The 12,834-nt window shown below is 36.7% G+C and overlaps 1 protein-coding gene across 1 annotated transcript in view; it reads right to left on the bottom strand.

Moving 5' to 3' along the window:
• Positions 1 to 10,892, bottom strand: part of LOC149223650 (uncharacterized) — a 56,948-nt gene extending 46,056 nt beyond the window's left edge. The window contains exon 1 of the mRNA XM_089385901.1: positions 10,529 to 10,892. Coding sequence (XP_089242027.1) covers positions 10,529 to 10,756 — 228 coding nt within the window. The 5' untranslated portion in view covers positions 10,757 to 10,892. The remainder of the gene's footprint in view (positions 1 to 10,528) is intronic.
• Positions 10,893 to 12,834: the final 1,942 nt, after the last annotated feature.

A 12,834-nucleotide genomic window follows, 5' to 3' on the forward strand; every position in this document is an offset into this window, starting at 1 on the left:
GTTTCTTTAGCTCAATAGGTCAACATAACAATATGTTCTTTTTCCTATGTTAGACTTAGGCTAAGTTGCATTAGCAACTTGTGCACACTTGAGCAAGCATTCTAAGGAGAATGTGGGCAACTTTTGCATGCCTAGACACAAAGCCTATGCAGAAGTATCTGCTCAAGCTTCAAACATCAACAAAAATTCCTTGAGTGAAGCATTCTTTAGACATCGAATCCAGCTCAACAATCTCCAGTTGCAAGAACCTTAGAGTATAGTTATGCCTACCATTAGGTGGAGAGTGGTTTTCCCTTCTTCAGTTTCTAGCTATGTTGCATGAAACTTCTAGGAACCCAACATTTCAGGACGTACCTGTACCCGAAACTTCGAAACTCAACCGAAACTCGACCATCATGTAATCATCTATGAGTGTTAATATAGACTTGGCTTTCCTTCTAAATTGTCATCTATGGGTCCTATTCCCCTTTTTCTTGCAAGATAATGTGTTATTCACTTATTTATAACCTTCTTTTTATATATATAAGAATATATGATGTTTCGGCCAACGTTTCTAGTTTTGGGAGGTAACGTTTCTAAACGTACCTGTTTCAGAAACTCTGAAACGTTTCGGCGCTTCGAGCAACTTAGGTTTCCAACAAGTTTAATTGAATCAAATAAGTGAAATATATCTTGTTCTAAAAATGCATGAACTCTGATGTTGAATTTGGTTGAAGGACTGACTATGATAGCAATAGTTTCTAAACTAAAGTGGTAAGTGTATGTTGATATGAGCTTATTAAGGCCCCCTGTGTCCCTAGAAATAAGACAACTTATGGTCCCTTCTCTGTTACCTAAGAAATGGAGAGGAGGAAGCCTGAAGTAGCCTAGTTAAAGGCAATGGATTGATTTGTTTTCAAAGTTGTTGAAGAGCTATTAATATCAAATGTGATTATGTAGAAATTTTGGATTTTACTTGAATTTTGGAGTTTGGGAAGTCTCAATCTTAGCCCCTGATCACATGGCCCAATGGTAGCCGTGACCAAGAGCCACGCAGAAGGGGTGGCTTACTAGAATACTAGGACACTAGAAGAATAAAAGAAATGACCTTTAGGGAACTCCGGTATTGCACTTCTCTGGTCAACAAAATTCACTCAACGACAAAAACTATGTTAATTGGACACGTTATCTAAGGGCACTAAATACCAAAGTACCAAAGAATCTTGAAGAACGATGTCGCCATGACGTTGCAAATGATGACATGGAAGTGCCAAGTGGAGGACACCTGTCAGTTATATATGACATTTTAAGACCACAAAAGGTATGAGAACTAGTGTCACATGTCAAAGGAAACATCAACATTCACCACATGTCAAATGGTGATTGGGTATTAGAGAATGATGTGGCATGCTGAGTTATCATACTAGCCTACTGACATATTAGGATATTTTGTCATACCGACATATCAATATATCGAGATACAAGAACACAAGAATTGGAAAACACACATTTTATGAAAACTTTGGCATGACGAACTGGCAGCACATGTGGACCAATACGGGAGTGACATGTGAACATGAAATTGTGTGACCTTCATAAGATCATTGTTGATTATGTCTAATTTGGTCACCTCCATGGCTCGCAATTTGTTCCACAATACCAAATTTTTGTTTATATTCTCACTCTAGTAAAGACTAACCAAGGCATTGAACATCTCCTTCATCGTTTTCTTCTCAGTATATGAGGGATGAAATGATTCTTTAATGTATCCAAGATTATCTACTTGGTTGTCTCTTTCTTCTTGTAAATCGCCAACTAATGTGAATCTATAGGCAGAGAGATCATTCTCCTCTAATAAATGTAACCCTCTATTTCCATGATAAAAAATTCAAAGCACCATCCAATTTGTCCTCAAATTTGGTGCTCGTTGATGCCATCTCTAAGGTCTACCACAAAAACTCCCAAATCTCATAATTATTTTTCAAACCTTCTAACCACTAGTCCTTTCTTGCAATTGATTTACCATTGTAAATACTTAACAATCTCAATCAAAGAAGCAGATCCAGAACCATGTGAAAATTTCCAAGCCTAAGGGACTAATGTCCTTATGATCTCAATTAAACAAATAAATGTGGAATTGAAATAATGCAAAAATAAATTTCAAAGCATATCATCAATCACACAATCACTGGAAATTAAATAACATAAGCATAATATTAATTTCACACATACACATGTAGTTACTCCTTCAAATCAGCTTTTAATTCCTTTGAAAAAACTTACAAGGAAACTTGCACATGTTTCCCACTAAAAAAACACAATGCATGACTCCAAGAATCACCTTGAACTAACTGGAATGGCCTACTGAGAAAGTATAGCCTTCTATGCAACTATGCAACCAATTGTATAGACTACTAAGAAAGTACAACCTTCTAAGCAGTTGTGCAACCAATTGTACAACCTATCCATACAAGTTGTCTACACACAATGTACAAGTGCCTATACAATCTATTCATACAAATGTATGTATCTGTATGGTCCTATCCATATGACTGTACAGGATTGTGTGCCACCCAGAAATGTCTTTCTTAGCTACCTACACTTTATCTCTCTCTCTCTATCAATCAATCTACTCAAATGCTCAAGTGTATGTGAAAACCTCTATCTCGACCTACCATGATACTCTTAGATAAGACCAAAACCCTTATCTATTTTTTAATTTACTCCTAGTATAAGTCATGCCATAGTCTTTAAACTCAAACACAAAATCAGTCGAGGGTTAGCTCAAACTCTGGCTCGAACATGGATCGACACGAACCAATCTAATTCTAGTGACTCGGTCCACTAAAAAATACATAATATAATTAAATGTTAGTGAAAAAAATTGAGGATTTTATACCATTAGAGACAATTTATGCAAAATTTGCTCATGTATATACCATGTAAGATGTAGGGACCTTCCCTGTGACACTTTTTTTAACTATAAATAATGCAGTTAAGTTTGGAGTACAACCATAAGCAAATAGGTATTTTCAATTTAACTAATCATTTGCTAGTGACATCCATACCAAGATCACATAATACCTTAAATATCCACCAACATTGAAAACACAGATATTTTAAGGCATTTACATCAAACGTCTATAATTTACAATGCATTCCACATATCATCTATTTTTACATTCTGGTAATTATTGATACAACAAAATCAGGTAATAGAACATCATGAATACAACAGGAAGATTTGATTTTGGCCTTGCCACTACTTGCACTCCCTTGCTGTCATCCACATCCAAGTGTGCATGTTGTTGTGTTCCGACCAAATGTTAGTAACCCATCAATAGACCTCCAAGCCTACTCCTTGGGTACTTTTCTTCCCCGTGGACCCCCGAGCTGCAATGGGGCTATATAATAGAGTAAGAATGCTAACTAATGAAGGTGAGCACTCTTTGGCTCAGGAGTCCCCTCTCTAAAGACCTCCACCTCACCAAAATCACTATAACTCATACTCACTCACAATAACATAATCTCATCCATCCAACAATAGGGTAAGCAAAAGTCCCTTCTCCCATAGGTTGCCCCTTCTTTTATAGGAGCCTTCATAGGTGACACTTAGCACTTCATGCATGTTAAAATTAGGATAGCATGTTCTTTGCTTAGGTCAATTACTTAATAAGCCCATTTATCCTTTAGCAATCACATTAACCATTATCTTATGACAGTAACTAATGAAAGAACATTCAACATAATTGCAGAAGACAGGAATTGGCTCAAGCCAGGGAAAAACCCCAAGATGGGGAAAACCCTTGATCAATCTTCTTATTAAATATATCAAATGTTCAGTAGAGAGAGATAAGATTACAATAATCTAAAGTCAATTGATTTAACATCACAGCCTCTAGACAAATCGATGGTACACACAAAAATGCAATCCTAACATGAACTAAATGAAGAGGGTTGAACTGGTTAGGATTGCATGTTGTCCCTTCGCATTGTATCATAACTCCTCCTCGTATTTGCGGCTTTGCTTGACAAGAAGGATGCTATCCTTTGTCGGCTCTTAGGGCTAAACTATGATTCAGACCTAAAGTTCATCTTGTAGCATCATTCTTCCAAAAAGGCTACAACCTTCCTTCCTTATATTTCGAATCAATCTGGCAGCAAAAATACAAGATCAAGATACCTTGTATATCCTCCTAGGCCATACTACAATTCATCGAGCTGCTACACAAGGACTTTTGATCACGGTTACAAAGAATACACCCTCTGTCCAAGTTGCAGTGTACTCCTTGCACCTGCGGTTTAGAGAGAAGACACAACACTGGGCCTCTCAATCCTCCAACAAGTTACTCCAACCTTGTTGTAGCTACAGCAAGCTCTGCAGCCTAGAACAAATGGTAAATAACACTTGAAATTAGCACATAATGGCTCACACTTACCTTTGATATCTCGGCCCTGCTCCTCCAAGAGATCCGCACCAAAACATCAAGACAATCCTCCCCAAACTTCGTCTTCCTACTCAGCCTCAGTCCTGCGATATTTCAGAGGTGTCTCTAATGAGGATGGAGGATGCCTATATATACAAATAGATATGTTGATTTTCCCTTATGGAGGTGAAGCCAACCTTGACACTTGGAGGCAAATTCAAATTTCAAATTTACAACTTTTCCTACCTTGATAAGGTCATGCCTTATAGAATTTATTTTTGTATAAATTAATATTTTTCTTTATCCAAATTTGGAGATCTTTTGGTCAATTTTGATCCTCTCGAGAAGAGGAATTTAATGCAAGGATTATCTTCATCAGATGAGCTGACCAAAGTGGAATTTGGCCTAGTTTCCAATTTTAACAATGCCTAATTAATTATTTTTATTAATCCAAAAGTTTGATTATTCACCCACCCATGTGTCACCCTCTCACCAAGGCTCTCCAAAATTATTTACTTAAATTTTAATTCAAAAATAATATTTTTCCTCACCCCAACAAGACTCCCTATTTCTTCTCCTAGTTGTCTCTTGATCCCCCTTTTCTACTCCTTAATTTGTGTTCATTACTGAAGTCAACTGACAAGTCTCAAATTTGGTCCCCTAACTACCTCTTAATTTAACTCAATTTGCCTCTTAGATGGATATTCTTATGTTGGCTCTTGCCACATGGAGGTTCTCTAAATTTCTTTAATTTAATTTATTAATCTTTATTTTTATTCACCACCCTCTTTTCTTAATGAAGTTTAACTATTTTAGGATTAATCTTTCTAATTAACTCTATGTCCCTCTTCCCCCCTTTCACCTACCTAATATTTTCCAACATGGGAAGGGTAGAGTTCTCAAGTGGTACAATATTTTTATTTCTTCCTATTCTCCCTTTACCCCAAGTTTTATTCTTGATTTAATTTCCTTGGTTCTAAAACCTCATTTACCACCTTATGTGAATTAGTAGGATTTTCATATCTTGATTATATTCAGTAATTTCTTCTTGATGCCAAGGGTGCCAAGTCAGTTGTGCCCTTCAAGAACTTCCCTTGAAGTTCCAAAGGTGCCACGCCACTTGCCATTCAAGCATCCAGTTACTGAGGGGAAGATATAGGTGCAATGACAGAGACCGCCATCGTCTCTCATGTTGCCCTCTATAGTGAGGCTAATGGTGTTGGGGATCAAGGAAATTGCCTCGATGCATGCCCCCCAATAAAATCCTCGTGAGAGGCCCAATCTAGGGCCTTCCCCCATGACATCGTGATCTTCAAGGCAAAGGTATACCAACCTTTCCAGCCAATGTCACGGTGGGAGTACTAGTGGGTGAAATCAAGGACGTTGTCCCACCCCTCCCATGAAGTTCCATCTATCTGTACGACCCTATCACCCATGTGTGAGTCATTGGTCAAACAACTAACCTGTGTCTGCAACCACGAATATGTCATTAGAATTTATAGCAAAATCCAAACTAAACTTTAAAATTTTGGAGACAAAATATTGAATTCCATCAAATCAAAGGTCGTCGACTCATCACATGTGAGTGCATTTGGTGGTCTCCTACCATATTCGATAATCAGTAGTAATAATGTTGCATAGTGTTAGTCATTAACATAATAGCATATGTTAAATCATCAACATCATTGTTCACCATGAGCCATAACAATGTAAATAGCCAACATAATGAATCCATCACATGATTAGACACTCATAAAACACATCCATCACAGTTATTACCATCATAACATCAACCAGAAAACATACATATCCATCACAGCTATCATCATCATAACATTAACTAGCAAGCAACACATCCATCATAGCTATTATCATCATAACAACGACTACGAAAAAAACACAACCATCATAGCTATCATCATCGTAACATCGACTAGGAAACAAACACATTCATCATCCACTAATAGTAAGAGTCAAGTATCTGAATCCTCAACCTGAGGTCCTCAAAGAATAATGAGTGAGCCTTAAGGCTATATCAATGCTAATGTCATATCAAGGTCAGTAAACAAGAGCAGGGCACCACATAAGAGTGGATATATAAAAATAGCACCAAGAGATACATTTCGGCAACAAAATGCATAATCAATGAGGCTCTAAATGGCCTCTAGATCCTAGAAAACATGCTACACACTATTGGCCTATTACACAGTACATACTATATAGCAAAAACCATTGATGAAATGATCAGTGATCAAACTCATCACCACTACTAGCAATGGGATCATCAATAGGAGCTACAAAACCATCCTCTAGCTCAAAGTCTTCAAACTCCTCAAACTCCTAATACTTTTCACATGGTAGAAAAAGCTTAACATGCCTAACTAATGATTTCGTTTTGAGTGAAGGCTACATTTTTGCTAAGGCCATGGCAGAGAATTTCAATGATCAATACCACTAAGATCAAGGTACATAAAGGACTCGGTGCTCTTGATTAAATGCCAATCCCATACCATACTTTCATACATGATAGAATTCAATGAAAATGTTGCAATCTTACCAATCCTAAAATCCTAAAATTGTTAAGTCTGTTGAATTTTGATCGAGTTCAAGTCAACTCAAATTGACTTTCAAAACTATGAGTCATGCATGCATGAGATACATTTTTTTAGCTTAACAGCTAAATATAAAACTTTCACTTTTTTATTGAAGTGAATTACAAAATAGAATTATTTTTTTAAAATAGAATTACTTTTCTAAAGAATCTCGTCCAAATTCTCACACATTCACATTGAACCTGTGCGGAAAGTTCCTATCTGAGCTCTGATTCTCAACATAGTTGACTGTATATTTTGAGTTTATGGTGGTTGTGTTCTAGCTATTAACCAATAATTAATAACAGATATTCTTAATCATCTCTATCTATATATTTCCTCTAATGCAAAGGGAAATCATATAATTATATTTGAGATACCCACTTATTTGTTCAAATAAATGTGATGTAAAAAAAGGATTCCAAAATAGTAAGATAGGATTGGTTTAATCTCATAAAATGAAGCATATTGAATGAAAAAAATGTCCTCGGATTGGAATGCCCTTAAATCGATATTCTTAAATGCAAATTATTGATTGTTTGGGAGTCACTATTTTCAGCGTATGAATAAAATTTTCTCCCAAATGTGATATTCATTAAGTTGCATATGTTATTTTAATATGGTTTCACACAACTCTATATACCAACACATCTTAACATGAGTAGTTCAAAATGAATATTCAAATTGTTGAACATGAGCAATTTAGAATGTAAATTCAGATTGTGTTCAACTTGTAAATGAATATAAAATTATTGTCGTACCAATTCTTCTATTTTGGCCTTTACTCCATAATTTAGTTGGCTTCCAAAGGATGGTGACCAATTCAACAATGGTTGTGTTTCTTGGAGAGGTGAGCTAATTGATTATGACAAGTTGCCATTTAAGCCCAGAACCAGTTCCAACTTTCAGAGAGAGAGAGTGACAGCAATAGTGATAGCTGTGAGAAGAAACTGGAAGCCCTTGCCATTGTAACATATGCAAGGATAGCTATTAGTGCTATGGAAATTGTCAGAGAACACTATCATTGTCTTCAAAAAGTAACCGTGGATTATGAAACCATTCATGATGTTGGAAAGCTGAAAATACCTCAGGGTCACTAAGCTTACGAATATTTGCATTTACAGTATGTAAATGTCACAGATGAAGCCTTAAAAGTTGTAGGTCAATTCAATGTTTAACCTAAAACACTTATATTGTGTAGTTTCCAAAATTTTACAAACAAGAGCTTTCATGCAATAGGAAATGGATGCTTGACATTAAATGTTTTTTTCTTGGACTGACTTATTTTTTTAAACAACCAAAGTTTAATTGTAATTGCTAATGGGTGTAGTGAACTTAAATGACTTAATGGGTGTAGTGAACTTAAATGACTTGAACTGAATGGTTGGATTCTTAAGACTCTCTAATTGTTGATATTTCCATCCACGTTATGTGACATTTGGTCTTTCATTACTGGTTCAATATACTATATGAATTATTGACAATACTACCAACTACTTCATGCATAGTATAAAGGACCACCAGTGTATTTATACATCTACCATATTTATTGATTAATGAGCGCCTATGATCTTTGGGAATCACTTTTGCATCTGAGGTAATTTTGAAATGAGTTGTAAGATAAAAGCAAAAGAATCATGGAAGGATCTTTCAAATGAAGAACAAATCCTTGTATAATCTTCAATGGATCTAAAGTTTATATGCAAGAACAACTGTTACTTGGGTCTTCATGTTTACTTTTGAAATGCACATGCATTTTGAAGGGAATGTACAAAGGAAAATGAGACGTTTTCAAAATTGATTCACAGAATAACATGATCCTTAGAGTAGGAACCTACACAGTAGATATTTGTGGCGGTAATCATTTCTCCAGGAAATTTCAGTTATGTCAATCTAAATTTAGAAGCTTTCACTTTGTCTCAGTAACTACTTAAATTTGAGAACTATAACTGATTTTGGAAGGACAAGAAATCACCAAGCTGTAAACAATTCCATTCACCAAATGGATCATTGTTGAGAAGCTCTACCAGTACCTCTACTCCTGCCACCTGATTATGCTAACCTAAACATGGTTCAGGGTTGGGAATGAAACCTCATCAGGAGCAAGGGTAATTAGTACCTTCAAGAAGAAGAATTGCTGGCATATAACAGTTCTAATGAGAACAATGGACTGAATGTAGTGTTTTGATCTAAGTCTCGTAATATTCACCTACAAGTTAGCTAAGCAATAGGCAGCGGTCTTTTTAATTACTTCTTGAAGCTCTTTGTGACACCTAAATCAGCATAGCCAGCGTTTCATCCGTCAGTGGACCCTTTTTAAAACAAAAGAGGAAATAGTGAAGGATCTTCACTTTCGCAAATGTATTTTCCATAGAATTATTTCATTCTGTGAATTGTTTAGGCAATTATTCCTTTGCCAGGTCTAGGTATTTTTTTTCCATCAATGGTTGTAGACTCATTGTTGATTGGCACTAGAACCTATGTGGGATTTATTGTCTTTCATCAAGTAGACCGTCTTCAACAGATGGCTTGAGATAGACCTTGATATCCGGACAGGTTCTTGAATTACCACATAAGGAATTTAGCAGTCCTTCAATTCCACTTATATGGAAATCCTATATGGTAACTTCAGATTTTTGAGGACAAAGAAGTTGGATCTAGCACCGTATACAGGTATCTAAGCAAGGCCTATGTTGATAGGGATTCATAATTTTTTTTCACGTAGTTTGTTAAAAGGTTTGTTCTTTTGGTAGTTAAAAGGTACGGAGCTCCATCCAAAATCTGCTTTCAATCCAGCTACCTTTGGCTGAGAAGCATGACAAAGGGTATCTATAAGTTACCCAGGAACTGCATCATCCAGTGGAAAGCTATCTTTGGCTAAGAGCCACAACTAAGGGTAATCTATTCTATCAAGGTTACTTAGGAATTGCCTTTGGCCTCATCCCCATGGAAGACCCTATTAAGAAGCAGAGTGAGCCCATCGGTTTCGAACTTCTTTGGCTGAGAAGCATGACAAAGGGTATCTATAAGTTACCCAGGAATTGCATCGTCCAGTGGAAAGCTATCTTTGGCTAAGAGCCACAACCAAGGGTAATCTATTCTATCAAAGTTACTTAGGAATTGCCTTTGGCCTCATCCCCATGGAAGATCCTATTAAGAAGCAGAGTGAGCCCATCGGTTTCGAACTTCCGTCATTATTAATGCAAGTACTCCAACTTGCCCCCAAACCACAGCCCAATATGCTTGTTTTTCAACACTAGGCTCTTGTGAATTCCAAAATTCTGTGGCAAAATCAGTGCATAGTTGAGATAAGTCTATAGCAGTCGACAGTAAAATTTGACATTAAACGCAGTGGTCCTCACAACCAGGATTAGAATGGTATTCGCGCCGCTAATACATCAAACCATGGGTTGAATCAATGGGAAATGAACTAAAGACCACCTTGAGATAACACGCGTTTAAAACCCAACTTAGAAAAATCCAGAACCATTGTATTTCATGGAATTAAACAAAGTAAACAAGTTACAGTACCTGTACAAGAAACTGTAGAGCAAGCAGTAGGTGGGCAGTTGGAAGAATTGCATTGGGTGGTGGAGTTTGAAATCGAACGAAAGCTGATCTGAGTGCTGTCACATAGCGAGGCGTTGCGTCCAGTAGTTTGTCAACCCTCTCCGCCCAACTTGGAGTTTCTCCCTTGTTATTATTCCTCGCTTCTTCGCCCATTAGTCCTGTCTGATCACCCACCACTTTATTTCGCATAACCCACCAATCTATTTCGCTAAAATATACAGAGGCGATTTAAACAATTAATATTGTTTCTCTTGCAGGAGAATTTTACAGAAGCTCCCCTCGTTTGAATTATATATGACCCTTACCATTTGGCACTCATTACATTTGCTATTTTCCAACCTATCTATATACATGACCCTTACCATTTGGTACTCATTACATTTGCTATTTTCCAACCTATCTATATATATGACCCTTACCATTTGGCACTCATTACATTTGTTATTTTCCAACTTATCTAAATATATGACCCGTACCAAGCCCTGACGGGTAGCCTGATCGGTCGATTTTCCCTGCCATTCCATTAACCCTCTCTCACGAGGCGGAGATTCTAGATCGGGTTCACCCGGATCAGGCTCCGATACTCGAGTCGAATGAGCATGTAGTTTGTTTTTGTTTTTGTTTTTGTTTTTGTTTTTGTTTTTTGTTTTGGTTTTTTTTTTTTTTTTCCGAAGGTGACAAAACCTATCAAACTCAGGTGTCAAACCAACAGTGAGGACAGCCATCTCTGGCTGCTATCCGCGAATGTCGGTTTGACTCATCACTGTTATCAAGGAAAACCACGCCACCTGTAATAACCCGCTGGTGGTCCGTAAGGGAGCAGGTTTCACTCCTGCCAGATGCCTCTGGGTCTTGGGCCGTTAACCTGTTTCCTTACGTCCGAGGAAGACGAGCTCTTAGCCAAGCAGAAGCAGTTTTACGGCATACTCCAGGCCGAGAATGAGCATGTAGTTTGGGTGGTAGGATGGTTATTAATTTTAAAAATAAAATTTTAAAAACCGAAAGAAAAAAAAAATGGTTAAAATCATAAGTTTTATAAGTGAACTCTTCACAATTGAAATGCCTTAGAGGTTTTTGAGGGTGTTGAATTCATATTTCTAGTCAAAAAACGAGTTTAAACAACACAAATCAATATTTGGCCATAAATTTTTTCACTGAACTCTGACCAAAAATTCATCGAAAACTCAAAAAAGTCGCACTTAAAGACTACACCAAAAAAAAACGGCCCCTACCATTTCACATTCATTACATTTGTTTTTTCCTTTTATATCAAAGTGGTTGAAATAATTTTGACTAGGCTCAAGGTAAAATTTTGTGACTCTCACTATAAGAGCCCTAGGGTCATTGCTATGATAAAAATAAAATATGACCCCTACCAATTGGCGTTCATTACATTTGTTTTTTCCTTTTATATCAAGGTGGTTGAAGTAATTTTGACGAGTTCTAAGATAAAATTTTGTGATTGTCATTATAACAACCGTGGGTAGCCTAGTTGGTTGAAGCCCCCCTGCAAAGTCTTTAGCCCTATATCATGAGGTTGTGGGTTTAATTTTCCTTGGATCCATCAAGGCTAGGCTCCATTAGTTGAGTTGACTTGGCACACCCCTTTGGGTTGAATTTGCCCTGGCCGATATACGAGGAAAAAAAAACAACCCATAAGCCACATATACCAAGAATTAATGATTTAGCAAGACCCTGAATTCAATGGGTTGGGAGCCTACCCATTGAAACTTATCACAAGGGGCCAAGCGCAAGACAAAACTTCTTTGTTGTCATTATAACTACCCATAAGCTGGATATACCAAGAATTTATGATTTAACAAGAATTGAGATTCCATGGGGTGGTGAGTGGGGAGCCTACTCATCGACACTTATAACAAGGGGTCAAAGATATTCCCTCGTCGTATTTGAAATAGAGATATAACATCCCATTATTCCAACCACTCAATCCTCCCACAAGAATGCATGTACTACACCTTAATAGCCTTTACCTTTTGACATAATGGATGTACTTATTCATAATTATTTTAAACTTTTTTAATAACCTTTTAGCATATCTTCTAAAGTTTCATCCATGTAATTTATTTTCTTCCCATGGTTGCTTTACTTCTTTCTTTACCTATTTAGCTTTATTGATTATATCATTTTAGAAATATATATATATATAAGCATATATGCACAGTTTAGTAGCCTTTTAGTACCTTTTAACATAGTAGATGTACTTGTTCATAATTATTCTTAACTTCGTAATAGTTTTAAAAATCATT

The sequence above is a fragment of the Pinus tabuliformis genome, chromosome Q, assembly GCF_031772625.1.
Source record: "Pinus tabuliformis cultivar Carrire ecotype Pingquan chromosome Q, CPIR1, whole genome shotgun sequence".
NCBI classification, from domain to species: Eukaryota; Viridiplantae; Streptophyta; class Pinopsida; order Pinales; family Pinaceae; genus Pinus; species Pinus tabuliformis.